The sequence below is a fragment of the Tachyglossus aculeatus genome, chromosome 21, assembly GCF_015852505.1.
Source record: "Tachyglossus aculeatus isolate mTacAcu1 chromosome 21, mTacAcu1.pri, whole genome shotgun sequence".
NCBI lineage: Eukaryota > Metazoa > Chordata > Mammalia > Monotremata > Tachyglossidae > Tachyglossus > Tachyglossus aculeatus.
This window is the reverse complement of record NC_052086.1, coordinates 20,037,239-20,049,555: the sequence shown is the minus strand read 5'-3', so window position 1 is coordinate 20,049,555 and position 12,317 is coordinate 20,037,239. Positions and strand designations below refer to the sequence as shown.

The 12,317-nt window shown below is 46.7% G+C and overlaps 1 protein-coding gene across 1 annotated transcript; it reads right to left on the bottom strand.

The window, feature by feature from the left end:
* Nucleotides 1–907: 907 nt before the first annotated feature.
* C21H5orf52 (chromosome 21 C5orf52 homolog) lies at nucleotides 908–12,117 on the bottom strand. Its single transcript, XM_038763868.1, has 3 exons — nucleotides 11,944–12,117; nucleotides 6,250–6,358; nucleotides 908–1,262 (listed from the first exon to the last, which is right to left on the bottom strand). The coding sequence occupies exons 1-3, from the start codon at nucleotides 12,048–12,050 to the stop codon at nucleotides 939–941; spliced, it is 540 nt and encodes a 179-aa protein (XP_038619796.1). The 5' UTR covers nucleotides 12,051–12,117; the 3' UTR covers nucleotides 908–938.
* Nucleotides 12,118–12,317: the final 200 nt, after the last annotated feature.

The following is a 12,317-nucleotide window of genomic DNA, read 5'->3' as shown; positions in this document are numbered from 1 at the left end:
TTAATCCTCATTTTCCAGATGAGGGAACCGAGGCACAGAGAAGTTAAGTGGCTTGCCCAAAGTCACACAGCTGACAAGTGGCGGAGCCGGGATTAGAACCAATGACCTCTGACTCCCAAGCCCGGGCTCTTGCCACTAAGCCACACTGCTTCAGGTGAAGCTTAATGATGGCATTTATTAAGCGCTTACTATGTGTAAAGCACTGTTCTAAGCGCTGGGGAGGTTACAAAGTGATCCGGTTGTCCCACGGGGGGCTCACAGTCTTAATCCCCATTTTCCAGATGAGGGAACTGAGGCCCAGAGAAGTGAAGTGACTTGCCCAAAGTCACATAGCTGACAATTGGCGGAGCCGGGATTTGAACCCATGACCTCTGACTCCAAAGCCCACGCTCTTTCCACTGAGCCACGCTGCTTAGATGAGCTTTGGTCCCTCTCTTCACCTGTCCACCTCCAAGGCGTCAGGCCCGTCCTCAGCCCCTCGGGACAGCTCATTTCGCAAACTCCCAGAGCAGCTTCAGTTTCACAGTGGCTCGTGCTACTAAAGGAAGGACCTTGAAGGTATCCCAGCCCATGATGAGCTGGCCTCCCCTCTTATTTATTTATTTTACTTGTACATATCTATTCTATTTATTTTATTTTGTTATTATGTTTGGTTTTGTTCTCTGCCTCCCCCTTTTAGACTGTGAGCCCACTGTTGGGTAGGGACTGCTGTCTCTATATGTTGCCAACTTGTACCTCCCAAGCGCTCAGTACAGTGCTCTGCACACAGTAAGCGCTTAATAAATACGATTGATTGATTGATTGATTGAGATTCCAAGGAATTCACTCTGGGCACACTTCAAAGGTTCAGAATAAAAGTTACTTGAAACTGAAGCAAACCTAAAAATGGGAAGGAGCAGCTTTTCTGGGCCCTGGGGGTAGTTTATTACGGTGCAAGCCTAAAGACTTGCTCCGGTCCCTGACATGGAGGCGTTTCGTTTGGCAGATGACGCCGCGGCCGGGCTGTTTGACTTAGATGGAGCCTCGCCTGTGGATCTGGAAGGGATTTTCATCTTGGGAGGCTCTTGAGCTGCATCAGCCTGAGAAGTCCCAGCGAGAGCCTCTTCATCGCTTTCCAGGTTGGTCAGCGCCATGTACTTGAGGAAGCTCTGAGCTTCCCGCCTCCAGCGCCGGATCTTCTTTATCTGGTCGGTCAAGAACTTCTTCTTCAGGTGGTTGTGCTGGTGGGCGGACTTCCTCTTGGTCTTGTCCGTGGCATTGGACTTGGAGAAAACAAAGCAGTGCTTAGAGGAAGGGTGCATTTCCAACTCCGTGGGGAGAGAAAGAGGGCCCCCACCGCTTCCCAAAGGACGTGGGCCACAGGGAAACTTTGCGTAAAGAACCATTCAAAACCCGCCAGCATTGTTCTCGGCCCCATTCGGGAAGCAGTAGGAGAGGGAAGGCAAAGGCCCTACTGAGAGCTCACCTCCTCCAGGTGGCCTTCCCAGACTGAGCCCCTTCCTTCCTCTCCCCCTCGTCCCCCTCTCCATCCCCTCATCTTACCTCCTTCCCTGCCCCACAGCACCTGTATATATGTATATATGTTTGTACATATTTCTTACTCTATTTATTTATTTATTTATTTACTTACTTACTTATTTATTTATTTATTTTACTTGTACATATCTATTCTATTTATTTTATTTGGTTAGTATGTTTGGTTTTGTTCTCCGTCTCCCCCTCTTAGACTGTGAGCCCACTGTTGGGTAGGGACTGTCTCTATATGTTGCCAATTTGTACTTCCCAAGCGCTTAGTACGGTGCTCGGCACACAGTAAGCGCTCAATAAATACGATTGATGATGATGAAAGGCAAATCCCAGCTGTGTGACTTTGGGCGAGTCGCTTAACTTCTCTGAACCTCAGTTACCTCATCTGTAAAATGGGGATTAAGGCTGTGAGCCCCCTGTGGGGCAACCTGATTATCTTGTACCTCCCCAGCGCTTAGGACAGTGCATTGCACATAGTCAGCACTTAATAAATGCCATTATTATTATTATTAATTATTTATATTAATATATTAGATATAATACATTATATTAATATATTTATTAATTATTGTATTTTAATATTATAAATATTAATATATTTGTAATTATTATTTATTTATTTATTATTTATTATTATCCAAGACAGCAGTTAAACATCAGTCAGCCGATCGTGTTTATAGAGAGCTTAGTGTGTTCAGAGCACTGTCCTAAGTTCTTGGCAGAGTACAATATAACAGAGTTGGCAGACTGCAGGGAATGTGCCTCTCCCAAATGTTTAGTACAGTGCCCTGAACACCGTAAGCACTTCAATAAATATGATTGAATGAATGAATGTTTCCTGTCCACAGGGAGCTTACAGTCTAGGAGGGTGGTCAGTCTGAAATGCCCCAGATTGGCACCACCCCAGTCAAAGCACTGTGGGGAGGAAATTAAGAGACTTAGGTTCCATTCCCAGCTATGTTATCAAATGTTCTGTGACCTCGAGGTAGCCAGGTCCTAACCCCGTGCCTCAGTTTCCCCATCCAAAAAATATTTGTCCCTTCCCAGCTCTGAGGGATGATGTGCAGATTAATTAATTGGTGGCATCCACTGAGCAGCCACTACGTGCAGAGCACTGTGGGAGTCAGAAGGCCATGGGTTCTGATTCCGGCTCTGCCACTTGTCTGCTGTGTGACCTTGGGCAAGTCACTTCCCTTCTCGGTGCCTCAGTTCACTCACCTGTAAAATGGGCGTGAGTGTGAGCCCCATGTGCGACAGGATTGTGTCCAACCTGATTAACTCGTATCATCCCCAGCTTTTAGAACAGTGCTTGGCACATAGTAAGCACTTAACAAGCATTATTATTATTAAGCACTTATTACTAACAAAAATCATAATGATGACACTCACTCTCGGCTTCAAGGCTGTCCATCACCTCGCCCCCTCCTACCTCACTTCCCTTCTCTCCTTCTCCAGCCCAGCCCGCACCCTCAGCTCCTCTGCCACTAACCTTCCTCACCGGGCCTCGTTCTCGCCTGTCCCACCATTGACCCCCGGCCCACGTCCTCCCCCGGGCCTGGAATGGCCTCCCTCTGCCCATCCGCCAAGCTAGCTCTCTTCCTTCCTTCAAGGCCCTACTGAGAGCTCACCTCCTCCAGGAGGCCTTCCCACACTGAGCCCCCTTTTTCCTCTCCTCCTCTCCATTCCCCCGCCCTACCTCCTTCCCCTCCCCACAGCACTTGTATATATTTGTCCAGATTTATTACTCTATTTTACTTGTACATATTTACTATTCTATTTATTTTGTTAACGATGTGCATATAGCCTTAATTCTATTTGTTCTGATGATTTTGACACCCGTCTACACATTTTGTTTTGTTGTCTGTCTCCCCCTTCTAGACTGTGAGCCTGTTGTTTGGTAGGGACCGTCTCTATAGGTTGCCGACTTGTACTTCCCAAGTGCTTAGTACAGTGCTCTGCACACAGTAAGCACTCAATAAATATGATTGAATGAATGAATGATGCTAACTGCAGTATTTGTTAATGCTTACTATTTGGCAACTGTGGAGTAGGTACAAGATGATTAGGTCGAACACAATCCCAGTCCCACGTGGGGCTCACAGTCTAAATCAATTAATCAATCAATCAATCATATTTATTGAGCGCTTACTGTGTGCAGAGCACTGTACTAAGCGCTTGGGAAGTACAAGTTGGCAACATATAGAGACAGTCCCTACGCAACAGGGGGCTCACAGTCTAAAGGGAAGGGAGAACAGGTATTTACTTCCCCATTTTTCAGATGAGGAAACTGAGGCACAGACAAGAGAAGTGACTTGCCTAAGGCCACAGAGTAAGCAACTAGCAGAGCCAGGATTTGAACCCAGCTCCTCTGCCTCCTGAGCCCGTGCTCCTTTCACTGGGCCACACTGCTTCCTCCCAGTACAATCAAGGACATGGTCTTGATCAGCAAGGTGACAGAGGTCTTTAGTCTTTTGTGAAAAAGATGTTAGCTAAAGAGAAAGTGTGTTGTGACCTCTGGTCCTACATCACTGTGACATAGGCAGGCGGACACAGGGCTGCCTATTACTCTATTTATTTATTTATTTATTTTATTTGTACATATCTATTCTATTTATTTTATTTTGTTAGTATGTTTGGTTTTGTTCTCTGTCTCCCCCTTTTAGACTGTGAGCCCACTGTTGGGTAGGGGCTGTCTCTATGTGTTGCCAATTTGTACTTCCCAAGCGCCTAGTACAGTGCTCTGCACATAGTAAGCGCTCAATAAATACGATTGATGATGATGATAGTGGTGACTGGCTCCAGTGTGTTAGAGACAGAGAAGCTTGGTTGGTTCTAACCATGGCTCTGCCACTTGCCCACCGTGTGGCCTTGGGCAAGTCAGTTTCCTCATCTGTAAAATTCAATTCAGTAGGATTCAACAGGATTGAATTTAATTCAATTCAAATCAATTCAACAGGTTTGAATGCCTGTTCTCCCTCCTTCTTAGATGGTGAGCCCCAGGCGGGACAGAGATTGTGTCCAACCTGATTAACTTGTATGTACCCCAGCGCTTAACAGATACCACAATTATTACTGAATATTAATAATTCCCTCCAACAGAGACCATTTCACTTATTTCATTCATTCATTCATTCACTCAATCGTCTTTATTGAGTGCTTCCTAACAATAATAATGGCATTTATTAAGCATTTACTATGTGCAAAGCAGTGTTCTAAGCGCTGCTTCTCTACATCCCCTTTCCATAACGACCTTACAGTCTAGACGGAGAAAAAGAGGGTGGACAGGACTGTAACGGGAGAAGAGAATGGAAGAGTAGGAAGGCAAAAATTCAGGAAGGTAGTAAGCTCTTGACAAATACCACAGTTATTATTATTATTATTATTAGAGAAATCAGAAATTCATTGGAGAAGGCCTCTTGGAAGAGATATGATTTTGGAAGGGCTTGGAGAATGGGAGACAGTGATCTGTCGATATGAAAGGGGCAGGAGGTCCAGGCAGGGGGGAAGGGTGAGAGGCCCATTAAAAAGATTAGCTTGCGAGGAATCAATCAATGGTATTTACTAAGCGCTTACTATAAGCTTACTATAAGCGCTTACTATAAGCGCTTACTATAAGCGCTGAGAAGCAGCGTGGCTCAGTGGAAAGAGCCCGGGCTTTGGAATCAGAGGTCACGGGTTCGAATCCCGGCTCCGCCACATGTCTGCTGTGTGACCTTGGGCAAGTTACTTAACTTCTCTGAGCCTCAGTTACCTCATCTGTAAAATGGGGATTAAGACTGTGAACCCCACATGGGACGACCTGATCACCTTGTATCCCCCCCAGCGCTTAGAACAGTGATTTGCACATAGTAAGCGCTTAAAAATGCCAACATTATTATTATTATTATATGCAGAGCACTGTACTAAGCTCTTGGGAAAGCACGATACAACAGAATTAGCAGATACATCCCCTTCCCCTAACGAACTTACAGTCTAGACGGAGACAAAGAGTATGGGCGGGACCATAATGGGAGAAGAGAATGGAAGAGTAGGAAGGCAAAAATTCAGGAATGAGCTACCAAGGCATGGTGGAGTCTCCATCCTTTCGATGCTCTAACGGAAGAAAAGATATCTGTTTTGAGGGCAAGGATCCTGTTTGCCTACTCTGTTGTTCTCTCCCAAGCACAGTGCTTTGCCCACAGTACGTGCTCAGTAAAGACCACTGGTTTATGGATTGATCCTGCCTCTAGAGTCATAATTATAATAATAATTGTGGTATTTGTTAAGCGCTTACTGTGCCAGGCATTGTACTAAGCACTGGGGTGGATACAAGCAAATAGGGTCGGACACAATCCCTGTCCCACATAGGGTTCACAGTCTCAATCCCCATTTTAAAGATGAAGTAACTGAGGCCCAGAGAAGTGAAGTGACTTGCCCAAGGTTACCCAGCAGACAAGTGGCAAAGCCGGGACTATGAACCGAGGCAGGGGCTGAATCAGAGATCATCTCTCCAGACCCCTTCCCATTCTTGGATTCTCCAATTTTGGTGGTGGCAAAGTGCCAGAGGGCCTTGGTGACTACTCCCCCCAACCCTTCTTTTAAGGAACGACAAACAATAGTGGAAATTTTATGCCTCAGTTTCCCCTTTTGAGAAAAAACCCAAGGGTGGATGTGGGAAGTTTGGATTTACCGGATGGGGACCATTAAGCGGCCTACAAATACTAAGCTCTGTTACTATTTTACCTCTATTTCACAAATACGCTGGGCACTTATGTTGTCATGAATAATCACTTGGGGTAAATGACTCTTGGGCAAAGCGTGTTTCATAGCTGCATCACTGGAATTCGTTAAGCTGAGGGGAGAAAGAGAAGGTCAGAGACTGTCTGAGCTAAAACAGAGTCAACTTTCCAGAAGCCCGGGTGAACCAGAAGCCACAGAGAACCTGTGATTCTCATTCACTCAATCGTATTAATTGAGCGCTTACTGTGTGCAGAGCACTGTACTTGGCAGTCGAAATCCAAAAGGCAGCTCTCATTTCTGTTTCCCTGAGAGTAAGTGTGCTCATAAGGGCTCACTGGAGCTCTTTAGTGAGCAGCCTGGCATAGAGGAAAGAGCACAAGCTTGGGAGTCAGAGGACCAGCCTTCTCTCTGATCTCCCATCCTCGTGTCTCTTCCCACTTCAATCCATACTTCATGCTGCTGCCTGGATTGTCTTTCTCCAGAAACGCTCTGGGCATGTTACTCCCCTCCTCAAAAATCCCTAGTGGCTACCAATCAATCTGCCCACCAGGCAGAAACTCCTCACCCTGGGCTTCAAAGCTGTCCATCCCCTCGCCCCCTCCTACCTCACCTCCCTTCTCTCCTTCTACAGCCCAGCCCGCACCCTTCGCTCTTCTGCCGCTAACCTCCTCACCGTGCCTCGTTCTCGCCTGTCCCGCCATCGACCCCCGGCCCACGTCCTCCCCCGGGCCTGGAATGCCCTCCCTCTGCCCATCCGCCAAGCTAGCTCTCTTCCTCCCTTCAAGGCCCTACTGAGAGCTCACCTCCTCCAGGAGGCCTTCCCAGACTGAGCCCCTTCCTTCCTCTCCCCCTCGTCCCCCTCTCCATCCCCCCCATCTTACCTCCTTCCCTTCCCCACAGCACCTGTATATATGTATATATGTTTGTACATATTAATTACTCTATTTATTTATGTATTTTACTTGTACATATCCGTTCTATTTATTTTATTTTGTTAGTATGTTTGGTTTTGTTCTCTGTCTCCCCCTTTTAGACTGTGAGCCCACTGTTGGGTAGGGACTGTCTCCATATCTTGCCAACTTGTACTTCCCAAGCACTTAGTACGGTGCTCTGCACACAGTAAGCACTCAATAAATATGATTGATTGATTGATTGACCTGGGTTCTAATCCTAGTTCTGCCATGTGTCCACTGTATGACCTTGGGCAACTCAATTAACTTCTCTGGGCCTCAGTTACCTCATCTGTAAAATGGGGATTTAATACCTTTGCTCCCTCCTACTTAGACTGTGAGCCCTGTGTGGGTCAGGGATATTATCCCACCTGATTATCTTGCATCTTGCCCAGCGCTTAGTACAGAGCTTGACACATAGGAAGTATTTAACAAATATCATTAGTATTATTCTGGGAAGTAACTTGTCCTGAATTCAGTTTGTAGTGTATCTATCCCAGTGCTTATTCCAGTGCATGGCACATAGTAAGCACCTCCTCCCCCTCCCCATCCCCCCCACCTTACCTCCTTCCCCTTTCCACAACACCTATATATATGTGTATATGTTTGTACATATTTATTACTCTATTTATTTTACTTGTACATATTTATTCTATTTATTTTATTTTGTTAATACGTTTTGTTTTGTTCTCTGTCTCCCCCTTCTAGATTGTGAACCCGCTGTTGGGTAGGGACCGTCTCTATATGTTGCCAACTTGTACTTCCCAAGTGCTTAGTACAGTGCTCTGCACACAGTAAGCGCTCAGTAAATGCGATTGAATGAATGAATAATACCACAATCATTATTATTTTTTAGTTAACACTGCTGCTTCCTGCTCCGCTCACTTCCTGGCCTCACACTGAGAAGCAACAAGGCCTTGTGGAAAGAGCAGGGGCCCGGGAATCAGAGGACTGGGGTTCTAATCCCAGCTCTAGCAACTGCTTGCAGGGTGACCTTGGGCAAGTCACTTATTCATTCATTCATTCATTCAATCGTATTTATTGAGCATTTACTGTGTGCAGAGCACTGTACTAAGCGCTTGGAAAGTACAAGTTGGCAACAGAGATGGTCCCTACCCAACAACGGGCTCTTCTCTATGCCTCAGTTCTCCTGTCCTCCCTCTTAGCTGGAGTGTGAGCCCCATGTGGGACAGGGTCTGTGTCCAACCTGACGAATTTTTATCCACCCCAATGCTTAGAACAGTGCCTGGCACATAGAAAGGGCTTAAATATCATTTTTTTAAAAAGGTAAGAATACAGAGACATGGAAAAAAACCCTTATTATTATTATTATTATTACTACAACTAATAATAGTAAATAATGGTACTTGTTAAGGGCTTACTAGGTGCCAAGTACTGTACTAAGCGCTGGCGTGGTTACAAGCAAATTGAGTTGGACACAGTCCCTGTCCCACATGGGGTTCACAGTCTCAATCCCCGTTTTAGAGATGAGGTCACTGAGGCCCAGAGAAGTGAAGTAACCTGCCCAAGGTCACACAGCTGACAAGTGGCAAGGGCAGGATTAGAACCCATGACCTCTGACTTCCAAGCCCGTGCTCTTTCCACTGAGCCATGCAGGTTCTCTATGCACCTTGTATCTGCCCCATGCAGCATGGCTTCGTGGAAAGAGCCTGGGCTTGGGAGCCAGAGGTCGTGGGTTCTAATCCCGGCTCCGCCACTTGTCAGCTGTGGGACTTTGGGCAAGTCGCTTCACTTCTCTGGGCCTCAGTTACCTTATCTGTAAAATGGGGATTAATGTTGTGAGCCCCAAGTGGGACAACCTGATCACCTTGTATCCTCCCCAGACTTAGAACAGTGCTTTGCACATAGTAAGCGCTTAACAAATGCCAATTTATTATTATTATTATTATTATTATTATTCTCTGGGCCCCAGTGACCTCATCAGTAAAATGGGGATGAAGACTGTGAGCCCCCTGTGGGGCAACCTGATCACCTTGTAGCTGCCCCAGCGCTTACAACAGTGCTTTGCACATAGTAAGCGCTTAATAAATGCTATCATTATTATTATTAGAACAGTGCTTGGCACATAGTAAGTGCTTAACAAATCCCATCATTATGATTCCATTATAATCCCGGCCCCGCCACATTCATTCATTCATTCATTCATTCATTCATTCAATCGCATTTATTGAGCGCTTACTGTGTGCAGAGCACTGGACTAAGCGCTTGGGAAGTACAAGTTGGCAACATATAGAGACGGTCCCTACCCAACAACGGGCTCACAGTCTAGAAGGGGGAGACAGACAACAAAACAAAATGTATTAACATAATAAAATAAATAGAATAAATATGTACAAGTAAAATAAATAGAGTAATAAATGTGTACAAACATATATACATATATACAGGTGCTGTGGGGAGGAGAAAGAGGTAAGGCGGGGGGGATGGGGAGGGGGAGGAGAGGGACAGGAAGGAGGGGGCTCAGTCTGCTGTGTGACCTTGGGGAAATCCCTTCACTTCTCTGAGCCTCAGTTCCCTCATCTGTAAAATTTATTCATTCATTCAATAGTATTTATTGAGTGCTTACTGTGTGCAGAGCACTGAACTAAGCACTTGGGACGGACAAGTTGTAAAATGGGGATTAAGACTGTGAGCCCCCCGTGGGACAACCTGATCACCTTGTAGCTGCCCCAGCGCTTACAACAGTGCTTTGCACATGCTAAGCGCTTAACAAATGCTATCATTATTATTATTAGAACAGTGCTTGGTACATAGTAAGCGCTTAACAAATCCCATCATTATGATTCCATTATAATCCCGGCTCTGCCACATGTCTGCTGTGTGACCTTGGGCAAGTCCCTTCACTTCTCTGAGCCTCAGTTCTCTCACCTGTAAAATGGGGATTAAGACTGTGAGCCCCACGTGGGACAAACTGATCACCTTGTAGCCGCCCCAGCGCTTAGAACAGTGCTTTGCACATAGTAAGTGCTTAATAAATGCTATCATTATTATGATTAGAACAGTGCTCGGCACACAGTAAGCACTTTACAAATCCCATAAATTTGATTCCATTATAATCCCGGCTTCGTCACAAGTATGCTGTGTGACTTTGGGCAAGTCACTGAACTTCTCTGAGCCTCAGTTCCCTCATCTGTAAAATGGGGATGAAGACTGTGAGCCCCACGGGGGTCAACCTGATCACCTTGTATCCCCCCAGGGCTTAAAACAGTGCTTCGCACATAGAAAGCGCTTAATAAATGCTATCATTATTATGATTAGAACAGTGCTTGGCACATAGTAAGCGCTTAACAAATCCCATCATTATGATTCCATTATAATCCCGGCTCGACCACATGTCTGCTGTGTGACTTTGGGCAAGTCACATATCTATTCTATTCATTTTGTTAATATGTTTTGTTTTGTTCTCTGTCTCCCCCTTCTAGCCTGTGAGCCCACTGTTGGGTAGGGACCGTCTCTCTATGTTGCCAACTTATACTTCCCAAGTGCTTGGTACAGTGCTCTGCACACAGTAAGCACTCAATACATACGATTGATTGATTGATCGATTAACTTCTCTGAGCCTTGGTTCCCTCATCTGTAAAATGGGGATGAAGACTGTGAGCCCCCTGTGGGACAACTTGATTACCTTGTATCACCCCAGCGCTTAGAACAGTGCTTTGCACATAGTAAGCCCTTAACAAATGGCGTTATGATGATGATCAATCAATCAATCGTATTTATTGAGTGCTTACTGTGTGCAGAGCACTGTTCTAAGCGCTGGCAGGATACAAGGTGATCAGGCCTACCTCTGGCCTGGAACGCCCTCCTTCCTCAAATCTGCCAATCACACATTCAATCAATCAATCAATCGCATTTATTGAGCATTTACTGTGTGCAGAGCACTGTACTAAGCGCTTGGGAATAATAATAATAATAATGTTGGCATTTGTTAAGCGCTTACTATGTGCAAAGCACTGTTCTAAGCACTGGGGGGGATACAAAGGGATCAGGTTGCCCCATGTGGGGTTCACAGTCTTAATCCCCACTTTACAGATGAGGTAACTGAGGCTCAGAGAAGTTAAGTGACTTGCCCAAGGTCACACAGCAGAGATGTGACGGAGCTGGGATTCGAACCCATGACCTCTGACTCCAACGCCCGTGCTCTTTCCACTGAGCCACGCTGCTTCTCAAGTCCAAGTTGGCAACATCTAGAGACGGTCCCTACCCAACAGTGGGCTCACGGTCTAAAAGGGGGAGACAAAACCAAACATACTAACAAAATAAAGTAAATAGAATAGATATGTACAAGTAAAATAAATACAGTAATAAATATATAGAGAAGAAGCGTGGCTCAGTGGAAAAAGCATGGGCTTTGGAGTCAGAGGTCATGGATTCAAATCGCGGCTCCACCACTTGTCAGCTGTGTGACTTAGGGCAAGTCACTTAGCTTCTCTGGGCCTCAGTTCCCTCATCTGTAAAATGGGGATGAAGACTGTGAGCCCCACGTGGGACAACCTGATCACCTTGTAAATTCCCCAGGGTTTAGAACAGTGCTCTGCACATAGTAAGCGCTTAATAAATGCCATTATTATTATTATTATTATTATGTAGTACAAACATATATACGTATATACAGGTGCTGTGGGGAAGGGAAGGAGGTAAGGTGGGGGGGACGGAGAGGGGGATGATGATGCTGATTCCACTGATCGGAAATAAATGGGATGGGAGGATTGGTGGGGTGGCGGACCTGAAGAGCACGGGCACCGGGGTGCCCCGAGGGTGGAGGAAGGACACCCGCGGCGACACGCCCATCTGCCCCACGCCCACCGACGGGCTCGGCCGCCGGGACTCCATCGGTCCGCGGCCCGGGCCGCCCGCGGTTGGCACCGCGGACGCCAGGGGGCGCGAAAGAGCGCCACGCGTTGCCCGGGAGACGGCCGGGAGCGTTGCCCGGGAGACGGACGGGAGCGTTGCCCGGGAGACGGGCGGGGCGCGGAGCGGGATTGGTCCTCGGCGGACCCTGTGGGCGGGGCGCGCGGCGCGTTGCCCGGGAGACGGGGGTGGGCGGGGAGGGTGACGTCACGATGGTGGGCGGGGAGCCGGCTGGTCCCCTGGCGGACG

What these genes read in the sequence shown, in the direction of transcription:
- C21H5orf52 (XM_038763868.1), bottom strand. Translation starts at nt 12,050, where the DNA reads ATGGAGTCCCGGCGGCCGAGCCCGTCGGTGGGCGTGGGGCAGATGGGC. An exon ending in CCGGTGCCCGTGCTCTTCAG is followed by an intron (nt 6,359 to 11,943) that starts GTCCGCCACCCC and finishes TTCTCCCCTCAG; the next exon opens with CTTAACGAATTCCAGTGATG. An exon ending in AGCGTATTTGTGAAATAGAG is followed by an intron (nt 1,263 to 6,249) that starts GTAAAATAGTAA and finishes GTTTTCTCCAAG; the next exon opens with TCCAATGCCACGGACAAGAC.